Source organism: Tamandua tetradactyla, chromosome Y (genome assembly GCF_023851605.1).
Source record: "Tamandua tetradactyla isolate mTamTet1 chromosome Y, mTamTet1.pri, whole genome shotgun sequence".
Classification (NCBI taxonomy): Eukaryota; Metazoa; Chordata; class Mammalia; order Pilosa; family Myrmecophagidae; genus Tamandua; species Tamandua tetradactyla.
In genome coordinates, this window is record NC_135354.1 from 11,942,021 (window position 1) to 11,957,671 (window position 15,651).

The following is a 15,651-nucleotide window of genomic DNA, read 5'->3' on the forward strand; positions in this document are numbered from 1 at the left end:
GGCGGGAGGAGGGACGTGAATTTCTAAACTGGACCGGCGGCCTCCAGGGTAGCTAGAAGAGGCGCAGCTGGGAAAGGGCTTTAACGAACGTAAACAAGAGACTTCATTTCCGCCTGGTCTCCGAGGAGGGCCCTAGGTAGCTACCTGAGCCATCAGGTGTGAGCTTCCCCTGGAGGGTCCCGCGGTCCGGCCTTGGTCCTACCGGGACGGGAAGGAAGACAGAGCTGAACCCTTCAGCCCGCACTCCGAACTAAGGACTCGGGCAGGATACGCGACTTCTCTTCTCCGCGTCGTCCCAGGACAGGAGGCAGAAGGGGTGGAAGCCACCACCTATAACCATCCCTCCTAGCCACCCGCCTTACACAGCCGCTCTCTCTCGAGCGCTACGGCGCATGCGGGAGTCCTGCCCTTCACCCACATCTCGCGAGAGGGCAGCAGTAGAGTCTCGCGAGAAACCCTGGTGAAGCTGCGGAGTGCGGGGCTCGTCAGCGGCGACCTACTCGGCTTACCGGTTGTTTACCTCCCGCCTAAGGTAAGGGATGGAGCGAGTGGCGGGGCGGGCGCTCCGGGGCTCTGGAGGCCGTCCCGGGCCCCGCCTGTGGCAGGTGGTGGCCTTGTCCCTCCCTAATGCCCCGGCCGGCTGACCCCGTCACAATTCAGCCGGCGAACCCGCCCCGACTTCCGGGCAGGTTCAGCCTGCAGACGTCCTTAAGCACGGGGACTGGGCGTCTTCTCCCTTCACTGGCTCCTTCAGCTTACCCGGGGTTTCGCTGCCGCAGCACTGTTGACAGTTGGGACCCGAAAGTCCTTTGTTGTCGGAGGTGTCCGTGCGTGGTAGGATGCATAGCAGCATCTCACTAGATGCCCGTACCACCCCACCCCCCCCCGTGTGTGTCGAGTACCCGCCGTTGTGTGTGCTCTGGGGAAGGTAAAGGTGAGCCCGGTGCCCGAGATGCTTACATCTGATTAGAAAAGGAACCAGGCTCACGAGCAGCATGAAAATACTACAGCCAGCAAACTGGATAAGAACCAAGATGTTTTCTGGGTGAAGAGCTTAGAGAAAGGAGAGGTGGTTGAACATGGAAGTGATCAGGGCCATCTCTAGAGTGAAAGTGTGACTTTGTCAGGTAGGACTTGGATGGTGGGCAAAACGGAGAGCATTGCAGGAAGGGGAGAAATGAACAAAGTCAGAAAAATCCAGAGCCTTCTCGGGCCCAACTCCGGAGTGCTGTGGATATAAGGTATCTAACTTCTGCGAAGACAAAATCGATCAGTGTCTCCTTTGCGCACAGCACAGAGATGAGTTTTGACCCCTGGCCATGCAGTGACAGGATTTCCTAGGAGGTGGAGAGTGCTGCAGATTGGTGTGGGGAAATAATTATCCAAGAGGAGGGACTTTGATTGGACTTTGGAGAGTGGGTGAGGTCTGTACACATGAAATCAGGGAAAGCATTCCAGGCGTGATGACAGAAAAAAAGAACACTAGCTGTGGACTGGACAAGTCAGAGTAGTTTGGGAGAAAAAATAAGTGGACCTGTCAGCTCTAGCACAGGTGGAAGAATAAAGTTGAGAAAAGAAATATAGAGTGAAGTGGGAGGAGGTTCTGAATTCCAGTACAGGATCCTGTTGATGAGAAGCATTACAGCTTTGGAAGAGAACAGTGAATTGATGAAAACAGTTCTAAAAAGATGATAGTATGTTGTCAATGTGTTGAAAAGTAGAATCACTTGTCCAGTTACAAAATAAAAAGCTTCTGTGCCCACTGACCCACATTGTCTTTGGTCCCAAAGTTGAATAGAAATGAAATGAATATGAAATATTCTACAAAACTAGCATAACCTCACTTAGGAGCTCGACATCTTGTTTATAACTTTGGTAGGGAATTTTCCCATCAGAGAAATACAGAAATTATTCCATACTGCTGCTCATCACTGCAGGAAACATGTTCTCTGCCACACCAGTTCAGTGCTGCAGCCCCAGGCCATTGGAACAACTGAAACTACTGCTGGCAGGAGCACAAGCAGGTTTCTGGAAGATCCCTTGTAGAGATGTAAGAGGTTTGCTCTAAAAGTGGATGGCTTTGGAAATGGAGTCTGTGACTTTTCTCTTGCTTTTGCCTGCAGCTCCAAAGTCTTCAGAGTTGTTGGGGACTTCTGAGTTGATTGTGTTCCTCTTCCCACTCTTCCCCTGTTATTGGTGGTCTTCCAGCCTCCCCTCACTCACTTTGGTGATGGGGGGAGATGGGCAGGGTTAACCATCTCCTCAGGAAGTCTGATGGTTCTTTAATTGTTAAAGTTTTAAGTTGCACTGTACCAGTGTCCTTTGCTTGAAATGTCACATCATCAGTTGTAGGCTTGGCCCATGGGGCAGTTTGGATTAAGTCTGTCCAGTCCAGAGAGAGGAAATACTTGGCACTCTTGTTGACACTGCCCCCTCCCAAACCCATGGCAGACATTAATAATTGATCACACCAATCTTTCCCACCTATAGCACCTAGTCTCAAAATCTTTCCTAGCACTGGCTCCTGGAAGTCTACCAATCGATTAGAATTAGCTCCTAAGAGGAAACACATTTGCCATCCCTAGGCAAATCCCTTTTCCATTAGACAGTGTATCATGTTTAGAAATTGTATAGTGCTATATATACCTCCACTCACCAAAAAAAGTCTTTTTTCCCCGTTTAGTATCCTAAGTATCTTCAGTTTCTCTTGTGTCATCTCCAGCACACTCTCCAGCCTGAATCCTCTCCCCCAACACACACACATACACACATACCAGCACATAGTAGTTAATACATCACATTTGTTAATCCAAGATAAATAATTTGCAGTGACTGGAAGACTCAGACTTATTGAAATGTCTAAATATTTTCTTAATATCTTAAGGTTCATAGCCTGCTTAACCTTGTTTCTTCTACACTTGCTGTTTGAAAATCATTCTCTTTGACAGAGAAAATTGAAATTGCACAGTTGTACATCTCTGTTATTTGAGTGTATACCGAGTACTAAAGCAGTAGACCTTTCCTTCCGTACTTTTTACTAATTGTAGCCTATAAAGGCTTTTTTGTTCTCGTTAACATGTTTCACACATTTCAGCTCAGATACTGTCCTCACAGATCTGTCCACATATTTGCATTTTTTGCAATATCACATGCATAGTCTCTTTAAGTTTCATCTTGTCAGACCTCTCCTTGTATCACCAAGCTGATTTCCTTCAATTGCCTGCCTCTCAAAAGAAGCCCAAGTCCTCTGGGGACAGTGGCTGTTTCACCATAAGCAAGAGTCATGGCTCCTCTCCAGTTAGCCAACAGGTCCAGTCCCTTGTAATGGAAGCTATCTCCCTAAGTACCTTAACTACTTCAGCAGCTTCTCCTATTCATGCTGGTGACCACATGAACAAAGACTACCAGTGTCTTCCATATATAGTTTTTTTTTTTTTTTCTGCTGCTGCTTCTAAAACGTTTTTGCTGAAGAAAATCAGCCCTTCCCTTGCTGAACTATAGCTGTGAAACCTATTCCAGCAATAGCTAATGGCATCGTTGTTGAAATTTCAAGTTTCCACCCGTCTTCCCTCCACTTTTTCTTGAGAACTACCAATTCTAGCTATTCATAACTTTTGTGTCATTCCTTCTTGTTATCCAGTTTTATTATGGGCCTTTCTAGTCTTTCTCCTAAAACAGATTGGCAAATTGTTTCTGTAAAGGGCCAAATGGTCTCTGTTATAGCTGCTCAATTCTGCTGTGATAGTACAAAAGCAGCCACAATGTGGAGGAGGCCAGATTTGACCTGAGCCTGTATCATGCCCAACTGTGACATTTTAAATCCTACTTTACCTTGTCAAAAGGGTCTCATATCTGTCTTTTTCTTCAAAGTCATAGCCTTCTAATTCCAGTTAAAAGTGTCAGCTGTGCCCTGATTTCACGTACAGTGTTTCATCTGTTAGGAAATACATTTCACATTTCTTCTGATTTTATGGCATGTTCTTTATGAACAATTGTAGTGACCAGTGAGGCTTTATGAGTCTTGGGCTCTCCAGTACTCCTGAGATGTGTACAATAGGAAAATCTCAGTTAGATTTCTGTCCCACATTGAGGAATTACTAGTCACTATATCCACTGTGTATATGCTCGCCCATGCTATATTCGCATGGCATTTATTGAACATTTATTATGAGCCAGATGCTGTCGGGAACTTTATGTGCATTAGCTAATGCAGTCATCATAAGGACACTGTAAGATAAATACAGTTCTATCCTGTTTTACAGGTGAGGAAACAGATATTGGGAGATTAAGGAACTTACCTGTGGTCACCTTGCTAGCAAGTAGCAGAGCTAGACTTGAACTTAACTTTAGCTCCAAAGCCCCTGTGCTAAAAATACATACATTTGTAATTCTACCCATCCAGGTTGTCAGCTATCCATGGCAGAAGCCGCATAATCGCAGATTATTTCCCCCACTTTCTGTTAGTTTCATTTCTTCAGCCAACCTGTTTACACTAGCCTCAAGACATATTAATGCCTCAGAATGTCTTCCTTCTTGAGTTATATTTCTTCTTTTGTGTAATACAAAAATTTTTCTTCCTTTCTTAAACTTTGGTGTATGAGGAACTACATCATATACATCGCAAGTGCTCCCATTTGCTGAAACTTCTATTTGTAGAATAGGTACTTCAGGTAGGAACAAGAAAAACACAGCACAAAGTCTGCCGATAAAGGATGCAGTATCTCTCTTTTTTGCTTACATGATGGGAGTTAAAGTTGCATTTAGCATCCTCAGAGGATCTCCTCACAGTTGTCTCAAAGAAGAAAATTATTTCCTTTGCCTTTTTGCCACTCTGTACTCAGCTTAGCTAGCTGGCTACCCTTTATGAATCTTTCATGGAGTTACTGCTACTGCTGACTGGTCTAGTCCAAATTTCACCCACCTTACACCACCAGGCACACAGGGCCCCTTATACTGAAGGTTCCTAACTGTTTTTGGTCTTCAGTATTGAGTGTTTAAAATGTATATATTTTTTCACTTCGTTTAATTAGGAGCCATTTGTTGAAGACAATGTCTGGAAGCTTCTATTTTGTCATTGTTGGCCATCATGATCATCCAGTTTTCGAAATGGAGTTTTTGCCAGCTGGAAAAGCAGAATCCAAAGTATGTATGGAAACTTAAAAAATTCCCTTTGTATTTTTATGCTGTTGTAATGATATGGTATAATGCAATTTTGAAATTGGAACAGACCTGGCCAGATGAGTTCACTGGAATCTACCACAATCAGAAGTAGCTTACTGCGGGAGCCCCACAGGCTGATAGAGGGCAGCCAGGGCATGCTCTTTGAGGTGTTTATTTGGCCTTTGACTCAGCCTGCCTTTATTGAACACATGCTAACATGATGCTCTTGGTCTCTTCCTCCCTGATACTCAGTTCACCGGGTCACCCACTATGAAATGCTGCTTGTGAAGCACAGGTAGACAGTCCACCTGGTGGTGGGCCTGGAAGACCAGCCAGTGCTTCCTTGAAATGCAAAGAAAGCCCCTTCTGTTCCAGTGAATCAGATTTTTCATCAGGATATACTGCAAGCAACCTAAACCAGGGGTTAAGACAATCTTGTGTACCGGGCCTCCTGCTGACGTGGCTTCTGCTGCATAGAGTGTTCGGAACTTTTGTAGCAGTCTGGGTTGAAAACAGTCGGTGCTAGAGGTCGTACCCCCCCAACTTTCTTGTCAAGTTTGGCTCAAGAACATACTGCCTTTCAGAGTAAATGCAGCGCATAGAGTCTTGAAATGGGAATAGCTGGTCCCTTCCATGTTTTTTGTACTAGTACTAGCAAATTGCTGAAAAGTCATTCTGTGTGTCTCCTAATCTCCCCAAGTTGGTTTTAATAGCCTTGGTGACAGGAATTTGGGCTTTAAATTAATCGTAATACATAGTTATCAGTGCACAATCCTCTGCAAATATTCGGGTCTTTCCTCTAAATTCTGAAAGATACACGTGTAAAATGTTATCTGCCAGGTGTAGTTGCTCCATTATTTTCTCACATTCATCTGAGAGAACTGCTGTTTAAAACTCTGGAGGTGTCTCTGCAGCCATAGTTGCTCCGATGGGACCCCTTCTGTATAGTTTCTACACACTTGGTTGCCCGTGGGCAAAGCAGTGTCTGTAGAAATATTTGTTGCCAAACCTGATCTTTAATTCTTTCTCCCACTACCCACTCACCTTCTTAAAGCCTTTCTTGAGTTTTCTTCCTCTCTCTCACAGTTGATCAGTATATGGAAATAGAAAATGCTGCTGTGAGCCAGACACAGTATGCATCCACTTCTCTAACTATTAGATTAGCTTCATCATGACAATGTGATTGAAGTAAGCCTGCTTTAACTGTGCCTGGGGCTGCAGGGCAGCCTGCAGCCTTCGTCCAGCCCAGTCACAAGAACAACCTCCTCAACAAGGAGGTGGACTTTGAAACATGCATTGGGAAGAGAGAATTGTGCAGGAGCGAGAGTGGATTTGAGGTTGGGACTTTCCTCTCCCCATCCTGGAGAGATTTTCCCACCTTCTGTTTCAGTTAGATATCCATCGTAGGAAGGACACTCCCACCTCTGACAGGATGCTCTCCTGCTGTGGACACATGTGACATGGGTGGCTGCTCATGGCCTTCTGTTCTCCCAAGTCTCCAACCCTAAGAGCTCCATTCATGTGAAAGGGGCCAACCCGGTACAACTGCCCCCTCCTCAGGTGTGGCTGCTGCTTCCCCATGCCTCAGCCTGGGCAGCCCTGCCTGTGCCGTGAGGCCCTGACACAGGGCACCTCTGCTCTTTAGCCCTCTGCCCCGCCTGCTTAGGTCCAGCATGCACAAACTGCTGGCATTTATCCAGATCCACATAGGTATCATTTGATGTCTTTCTCCTCGAATAAGATGCGAGCTGCTCAATAGAGTCTACTTTTAATTTTTTAACATATTATTTTTCACATGCTAAAATGATTACCGAATTTGGGTGCCTTTCTTCTTGCAATAGTAAAAGAATATTTTCTATTTAGTTTCCTAGCCATGTTTCATTGATGAATTGACTGTGTTTCTGTTCTTTTTGTTGAGTTTTAAATGACAAATTTAAAAAGAATTTACATGAAAACAAGAGATCTTTTGTAAGCAAAATTACAATAATAAATGAAGTAACAGCAGAAGACATTTGTTCCCCACAAGAAAACCATCTATAGAAACGTACAAAAGAAACCGTGGGCAGTGCAGGCCTTTAGGTGCGGTTGGGAAACATTAATCTGTCGCTGCTCACCTTGTAATCTAGGACGATCACAGCCATCTGAACCAGTTCATAGCACATGCTGCCCTCGACCTCGTGGATGAGAACATGTGGCTGTCCAACAAAATGTACTTGAAAATGGTGGACAAATTCAACGAGTGGTTTGTTTCAGCATTTGTTACCGCAGGCCATATCCTTACCTTTTAAAGAAATATGTGTAACAAAATGGTGGGTTAAAAAACTAGAAGATGGAACAGAGATGCCAGGCTCTGGGTCTGGATGAAAAAAGTCAGTAAAGAATGTCAAAATTTCCATTTGTGGTACTTTTATCTTTAGCTGAAAAAGAAAACGCAAGACATTTTGTTTAACAAATCATTTTAAAGCCATGTCTCGTATATGTAACTCAGGTTGATCTGAATCATTTGAAGGGTGCTTTTACTTCATTTTCTAAATTTAAAAAATGTTCTTTATAATAAACCTAGTTACATGTTCAACTTTTATCATCACAAAATATGTTCCATTTGAAGAATAGTGCATCAGCTGATTGCTTTTCAGTTTTCCTTTCTAAGAAAGAGTACACCTTAATTATTTCACATATGAGATTTATCATGCGTCATAACATCAGGCAAGAAAATGGAATAAAGAATTTCTTTACTGAAGTTTATGATTTGTATATAAAGGTATGGTATGTCCTATCCTTTTTTTAAGTCTAATTACAAAAGGAAATTCTTACTTTGACAGGGAACTGGTCTGTTGAAGTAACCCCCTTATCCTTAACATTTTTTGTCTCAGACTAGCCTTTCCCCATGAGCAGAGCTGTCTCTAGTAACTCCCTCAACAGGGAAGTCTTCGTTGTCAGGTTAATAATATGTATTTAGGAAAACAAGTCCTGTTCATTATTTTTAAATGATTCTAAAGGTAAATTGTTTCATTCTTCCCCTTTTAGTGCATATTATTGATTTTATTATGGAAATCTTAAGAGAGGCTAAGAAGCAGTGTAAATGAAAGTGCTCTATAAATTTTAATCTCAGATGTTCTTCATCTGTTTTATAAACAAGTTGCAATGTAATGAATATAGACTGGCAGGAAGTGATTCTTATAATCATGTAAAGGAAATGGTGCCAAATCAGCATTTCTCAATATTTAATTAAAAAAAAAATAATGGTAGCACTAGGGTGTCAGTAGTTAAACTGCAATGCTGACAACAGTATGCTAATAATTTAAATGGGTTTGTCTTTGAACATGATTTCTTGTAATCAGAACTTATATCATTTTAACAATTAATATTCCTAGCCAGAGATAGACTGAAAATGTTAATCTCTTCAGCATATTTAACCTCCTTGAAAGAGGGACAATATCAAGTGATTGAGGTGTAAAATCAGTAACTCCTTTTCCCATTAGTAGTCTTCTCTCACTTGATATGAAACACTTATTACTTTATCTGAGAAACCGATCATTTATTTAGCCTTGTGGTAATGGAGAGCCTTAAAATCCTGTGTTTTAAAAAACTACTACAAAAGGCTAACTTGAAAATGATTGTGTGGCATCATTTTTGTTGGTTCTGAAGAACAGGGCAGATTTGTTTCTCTTTTTACATAGCTGAAATGACCTTACAGAGTCATTTGTGTATATATGATGAATATGTAATCAATCCCTTCTCATCCTCCCATTAGTTTTCCCCTAGGTGTTTCTCAAAATCAGAACACCCAAACAAACATTTCCCGTATGAGGTGTTTAGTATTTTTTAAAATGTGATCTTTAGACTTTTGTTGTGAGTGTCTTTGATGATTTCTTTTCCTTTAAACTTCAAAATAATGTTCTTCTGAATGCCTGTGATTTGTCAGCCGCTTTACTTTGACAAGCACACTAATAGCTCTTTCTTTTCTAGTTTGCAATGAATCCCTTCTATGAACCCAACTCTCCTATTCGATCAAGCGCATTTGACAGGAAAGTTCAGTTTCTGGGGAAGAAATACCTATTAAGCTGAAGGCTGAAAAATTCTGAAATATACAGTGTCACTTCATACAATAGGGTGTACTCAGAAATGAGTACATTGTAAGTAACTTGATTAAATAACCTGGGAAACGTATATGTTGTAGTCTCAGTTTATCTGAACCTAATGAAGTTCCTTTTATATTAAAAAAAAAAAGTACATCCATTTTCTTGTCTCTTATCAATAGATCACTGTTTGCTTGTGAACAGTGTTATTTATTATAAGCTCTTTGTCAGGATCTTGAAATATTTTTATTTTAGAAGTTGAAAATTAAGATAGCTTATTCGGATAGCTTTATCTGGATGTACCCATGCAAAACAAATGTCATAATTAAGATTTGGTTGACAGATTTCAAACTAAAAGCTTCTGCAGCAAGGAATGAAATTGATAGTATGCACACATTGATTTACTTATACATTTAGGGATGTTGTTATAAAAGTAATAGGCAACATGCATAGCACCACCTAAGAAGCCGAAGGAAAAAGGTTTTGTGGTGCTAAATGTCACATGTCTGTCTCTGTCAGAGAACAGGGATAGGAATTCTGTGGTCACTTGAAAATCCTATATCTACGTTTGTAATATGGGAGGCTGGAAACAATGAAAGACCAGACCAGATGGCCACAATGAAGTGTGTGGCTTCTCTCATATTTTATTTCCTTTTCCTAAGATATAAAGTGAGGATTAAGTGCTATCTGTCCTAGTTACAAGGCTATTTTAGAATTGTAATAAAAAAGTTCGATTGCATTAGCATTATACACTGTAGCTTTTTAAGCTATATGTTGGAAAAAGGTGGGGGTGGTCTCTTTTGTATTGTAGTAAGTATGAGATCTTACTGTAAAATAGTAACTGTCCACAGACCCGTGAGTAATGCGATATATTCTATGCGAATCATGAGCATTTGAAAAATTTTGTTCCATTCTGAATAACTTGAACAAGTAATTCTTAGATTCTTGTATGAAGTTGTGACCATAATTTTTTTAGCCTGTCTGTTTATTTGATTTCTTAAATAAAGATTTTGTTCTAGTTTGCTAGCTGCCAGAATGCAACACACCAGAGATGGATTGGCTTTTAATAAAAGGGGATTTATTTTGTTGGTTCTTCAGAGGAAAGGCAACTTACTTTCCACTGAGGTTCTTTCTTACGTGGAAGGCACAAGATGGTCTTTGCTGGCCTTCTCACCAGGCCCCTGGGTTCCAACAACTTTCCCGGGGTAACTTCTTTCTGCATCTCCAAAGGCCTGGGCTGAGCTGCTAGTGCTGAGATGAGGAATGCTGAGCTGCTAGGCTGTGCTATATTGCGTTCTCTCATTTAAGCACCAGCCAATTAAGTAAAACATCACTCATTGCAGCAGACACGCCCCCCTAGCGGACTGCAGATGTAATTAGCAACAGATGAGATTCACGTACCATTGGTTTGTGTCCACAGCAGCAGAACTAGATATGCTCACCTGGCCAAGTTGACAACTGAATCTAACTAACACATGTCCACCCCTTGTCAGCTTGGCAACTTCAAGCATCACCTTACACAGATGTAAAAAATTCTCTTGCTGTGGACCTGTGAATCTCAAAACAAGTCCGGTGCCAATAAGCAAAGGAGGATATTCACAGGATACAGATTTTCATTTCCATTGGGAGAAATTGGAAGAAACACAGATGTAAAACCTGCAGGGCAAGCGCCGTGGGATTTCAAAGTCTGAAAGTCATTCATCCTTCAGCTATAGGAAGTGGCAGTCCCACCCCTTCCAAGGGCCTATGCAGTGGCCGGCCTCTTTCCAAATCAACCTCGGGGAACATCGAGGAGACCACCGCTGGGCTCCACTCTCTCCAGGCCTCAGGGCCACCCCTGGGCTCTCTGCCATTTCTGGGGCACACACTCAACCCCTCCACATGGTGGCAGCCAGGGCTCTCCCAGTCCCCCAAGGAGCGTGCTATGCCTTTTCCAAGGCCCGAGGCTGCACAACTCTTCCACTGCGATGAGAGGGGAGATTCATCCTCACCCTTCAGGGTAAACTCACCCTCTCCATGTATATGGGTGGGTCCACTCTCCTGGCTGAGGTTTCTTGGCTTCAGACCCGAGCTTCCATGGTTCTTACTCTGCAAACTCCAATTTTTCCCTTTTGTGTCCTCCTTTGCCAAGATTGGCAGTGGTTCCATTTACACCAACAGTCTCTTCAAGCCCTCCAGGACTTCTCCATCGGTCTCTTCACAGTGCCTCCAAAGTCTTCCCCTTAGCCATCCAAAACACAGTTCCAACAGATCCGGCATTTGCAAACCGCAGCAGCACCCCACTGTCCAGCACCAACTCTGTTCTAGTTTGCTAGCTGCCAGAATGCAACACACCAGAGACGGATTGGCTTTTAATAAAAGGGGATTTATTTTGTTGGTTCTTCAGAGGGAAGGCAGCTTACTTTCCACTGAGGCTCTTTCTTACGCGGAAGGCACAGGATGGAGTTTTCCAAAATTGTGGTATAAATTTAATTCCCAATTTTAAACTGCTATCCCTGCCCTACCATTTTAATCCTATTTCCTGTTGAAAGTCTGCAGAATAATATGACACCTTAATCTATTCTACAGAGTTCAGATTGCCTCAGAGCTTTTGGAGTGGAAGGAAAAGGGTACTTGTCTAGAAAGCTAAGATAATCCTAGCCATGTTAATTGGAGAGACTCCAACATCTGTGTATTGCAGCGAACTTACACAATCCAGAGGGCTGTTAATGCAAGCCATGGAGCTATTGCAGAAAGTTGTAGGGGTGGGAAGACATTTGGCCTGTGCCTGGCTCAAGCACAAGCTAACAGTACCATGCAAATAGCCATCTTTTCCTCCAGACCAGTGAGGGCCAGGTGGGAACAAGTAAACATTATGTAAACTCATCCCAATAATTAAGTATCAAGTTTCATGGATGACCAAGACTTTGAAGGCCTTCCAGAGAGTACAGTGAATGGAGGAGTGGGTGGGAGTGCAGAGCAAGGGACGCGCTCTAGGCCAGGTGTGGAGACACTGGAGTGAGTATAGGACTGAGAAGTGAGAGGACTGGGTATAAGGGGAAATGAGGAGCTAATGGTCCCCTAATAATTTGGCTAAAAACCCTAAGAATTCAGGCATAGCTTAGATCTGGGTAAGACATGTCACTGATGGTTTTTGAACACAAAAAGCAATGGGGTGAAATAAATCTGAGAAAATCGGTGGCATCCTGGGAGCCAGGAGCATGAGAACCTTTTACAGGGGTTGCTCTGAACACAGGTTAAGTTGGCACTGAATTTGTCATGTTAGCCTCCCCAAAAAAGATCCAAATGAAAATGCACAAATCTGGCTCTGTCCACTTTCTATGGCCAGAAACATCTGCCAAGAAGCATCCTTGAGGCCCATATTTTACATGTCTATAGATAACAACCACTCTACTCTGCTCACAGTGCACCCAGGTTTCCTCACTGTTCTGTCAGGTCAACACTTCCTGGCTGCCAGTCACAGCATTAACTCCTCAGAAACAACACTGACTGGACAGAGCCCACCTTTCACTGGATACACTGGGGCATTCTTTCTACCCAACACTTAACTGCCCTACAAGACACTGATGTCAGTGCAGAAGTGAAAACTGAAGTTTTTATAGAAATATAAAAAGCAAGATTTAAGACAAGGAATGTTTGGGCTGTTTTTACTTTAGTAAGTAATTTTTCTACTTAAAGGTGGATGAAAATGACAACACGCTAAGGGGTTAGGGTTATTTATTCACTACTTCTACATGGCACACGGTGATTGCTACATCAGTTGTCAAATGTACCTTAGTCCCTCTGCAGGTTTAGTATTTTTCCCCTTCCATTCGTAGATAGGAGGAAGTAAGCTAGACATGAAGATGGTAGGCCACTCTGTGGTAAGCAGCTGTGGGACACCCCACCACCACCACCAGCTGTAGCACATCCCTAATGCTTCCCTTCCTGAGAGGCTCTGCAGCTGCTTCTCACCACTCCACCCTCTATGGTCACCACCTGCTTTTGTCCCCCATCTGTTTTCTCTTTAATTTTTTTCCATTTTTCTCATCTTTGTACAAGTAACCCCAGCCAACCAAAGCATCTTCCACCTTCTACAAACAAAAGAATAATTAGATTTTCAGTTATCTTTTGCTGCTGGTTGAAGTGCTTTTCTGACACATATTTCCAGTTTATCTGAAGGCTGATGCTATGCAGTGAGGTTTCGTTTCTTGTACGCTCTGCTCACATGTTCTTTAGTTCTTTTATTTCAGTGCCATGTTTGGTAAATTAGCCCATGTTCACCAAATCCATTTAAGAGAACGTTGTTCAGCCTTCCTCTATATATGAAAATCTATTCCCTGAATCATTTCTTGCTATCCAGCTCTAGACTTTTTGAAAGCCAACGAATCTAATCCCTGGGTATTTAGCTGATAAAGTTTACTGAAGAAGTTAAAAAATTAGAAAACAGTAAGATATTAGGTAAATCTATGCAAGTATCAAAAAATACACTGTAAAAGTCCATATCCACATATTTATAACTGCCTTAAGTAATAAAGACCACCCAAGAAACCAATACGTAGCTGTCTCCAGGAATAGGAACTGGGTGGTAGCAGGCAGAGATATTTGTCCCCTCACATCATCTGATTGTGAATTGTGGATGTATTGCCTATTCAAAAAATGAGCTTATAAAAGCAATTACTGTATTAATATTTTGTTTGGTTGCCAGTGTCTTGGAGCAGCTAAAAGAAAAAGCAAAAATTCATGGAACATACACAATACTTTAAAATCTGTTCTGTAAGTACTTGTTAAAACGTACTTGGAAATTTATTGCTTTTTTGCATGTCTGTTATATTTCACAATAAAAAAAGTGGAAAAAAAAAGTGAATACCCATTGTTGACTAAGTGGAAAACTGACACTTTCATATATCATTACCAGTAGAAATTACAACTATTTCTGTCTTTTGTGAGGGAAATTTTGCAATATTTTGAATTGAAATGTCTATCAATATTCTGAATTAAAATGCCTATCAATGATTTGAGTAAATTTAGACATCCATATGCTAATAAAAGAATGAGGGTAATCTGTGGAGACATGTCCAGAATATAAGAAGAAGAAAAAAGAGCAAGTTACAAAACTACGCGTGTACTTTTGGTTTTAAAAAAGTCCTTAGAGCAATTTCCCTAAGGAAAAAAAAAATGTTTAGTAACTATCAATTTGTTATTGGAGGATTGTTTTTTGGATAGAGGATTGCAGCTTGGGGGAGGAGTGTTAATTATAAATAATAACTACAGCTCTCTGTAATGTGAGAATATGAAGAAATTTAATTTCCCCAAAATGAAGGTGTTTCCTTGTGGCAAATTTGTCCGTTATGTTAGGAAATTGTATTTTTGAAAGCTTAACCTATTATAATATTCTTAATCAGTGTCTGACATTGGGTGGGGCCAAGGAGAGAAATGTATCCCTCTAGGTTTTTCAAACCTCTTACCTGAACCCCCAGCCCCACAAGACAGCCAGCAGTTCCACCCCGCCCCAGCCTGTCCTTTGATAACCCCACCTGTCCACCTCGGAGGATCACTGTCACATCTGTACGATCATCCTCAGAGACACAGCATGTGGACTTTACTCATGAAAGGTTGCAGTTTCCTTTCAAGTCTGGTCATTGCAGCAAACTCTCTTAAGATTGAAAAATCTCCTTGAGAGTAAATCACAAAGCAGTGTTCGGTGATAGAGGAAACACTAAAATACATGATCAAATAAAGAGGCCTTCATTTATCCTGACACATATATGATTCTTTCATTTCCTCCAAGAGTGATAAAAGTTAGCACCTTTGTTGGGAGGGATGGGGTTGGGGTGGGTGGACTGTGTGGTGTATAAATAATATGTAATTACTAGTGAGAGCAAATCTACTGATAATTAGAAGGGAAAATGGTTAATTTTGAATAGAATGAAGTAATAAAAGCAAAGAACAATGCATTGCAATGCATTAGATTTTAATCTTTAATATCTAACATTATTGCTTTAGGAAATTTTTTCCCTGAACCAAGAATGAAACGTTAATTACACAAAAATATATACATATAAAAAGTAGCTCCTATCTTCCTGAGAAAAAACCACCCAACTTCTAGAGTATTCAAGTTTGTTGTTTTAATTATAATTAAAGTCTTGGTCACCTCACTTATTAGCTCTGTATCTTACATATTTAAATTAACGAAACTTTGTTAGACAAGCTTACAATTTATAAGTGTCAGGTTCCATTATTCAGGTAAAGAGATTCCTCCCAGAGTGAATGTGTCCCTTCTCCCACCCACCAAGGAAGCAGCAATATACATTAGTTTCACTTGATTAGTAGAAAATACATTGCTGCAAACCCTAATTCTCTTATCCACCTTTATATTTAATTTGTGTGTATGTGTGAGTTGGTTAGAATGCACTGGCAATCTCCGGAACAA

At 41.6% G+C, this 15,651-nt stretch overlaps 2 protein-coding genes across 4 annotated transcripts in view; one reads left to right on the forward strand and one right to left on the reverse strand.

Moving 5' to 3' along the window:
- Positions 1 to 759, reverse strand: part of LOC143672631 (centriole and centriolar satellite protein OFD1-like) — a 38,651-nt gene extending 37,892 nt beyond the window's left edge. Inside the window, 1 exon segment of the mRNA XM_077147230.1 lies at positions 145 to 759. Within this exon segment, the coding sequence (XP_077003345.1) occupies positions 145 to 153 (9 nt within the window). The 5' untranslated portion in view covers positions 154 to 759.
- LOC143672633 (trafficking protein particle complex subunit 2-like) lies at positions 404 to 10,260 on the forward strand. 3 transcript variants are annotated; one of them, XM_077147231.1, is made up of 5 exons: positions 404 to 532; positions 5,031 to 5,142; positions 7,287 to 7,430; positions 7,835 to 7,921; positions 9,130 to 10,260. In XM_077147231.1, the coding sequence occupies exons 2-5, from the start codon at positions 5,050 to 5,052 to the stop codon at positions 9,226 to 9,228; spliced, it is 423 nt and encodes a 140-aa protein (XP_077003346.1). In that variant the 5' UTR covers positions 404 to 532; positions 5,031 to 5,049; the 3' UTR covers positions 9,229 to 10,260. The 3 variants fall into 3 exon arrangements, with proteins under 3 accessions (XP_077003346.1, XP_077003348.1, XP_077003347.1); XM_077147233.1 differs by lacking the exon at positions 404 to 532 and adding an exon at positions 676 to 834; XM_077147232.1 differs by lacking the exon at positions 404 to 532 and adding an exon at positions 823 to 934.
- Positions 10,261 to 15,651: the final 5,391 nt, after the last annotated feature.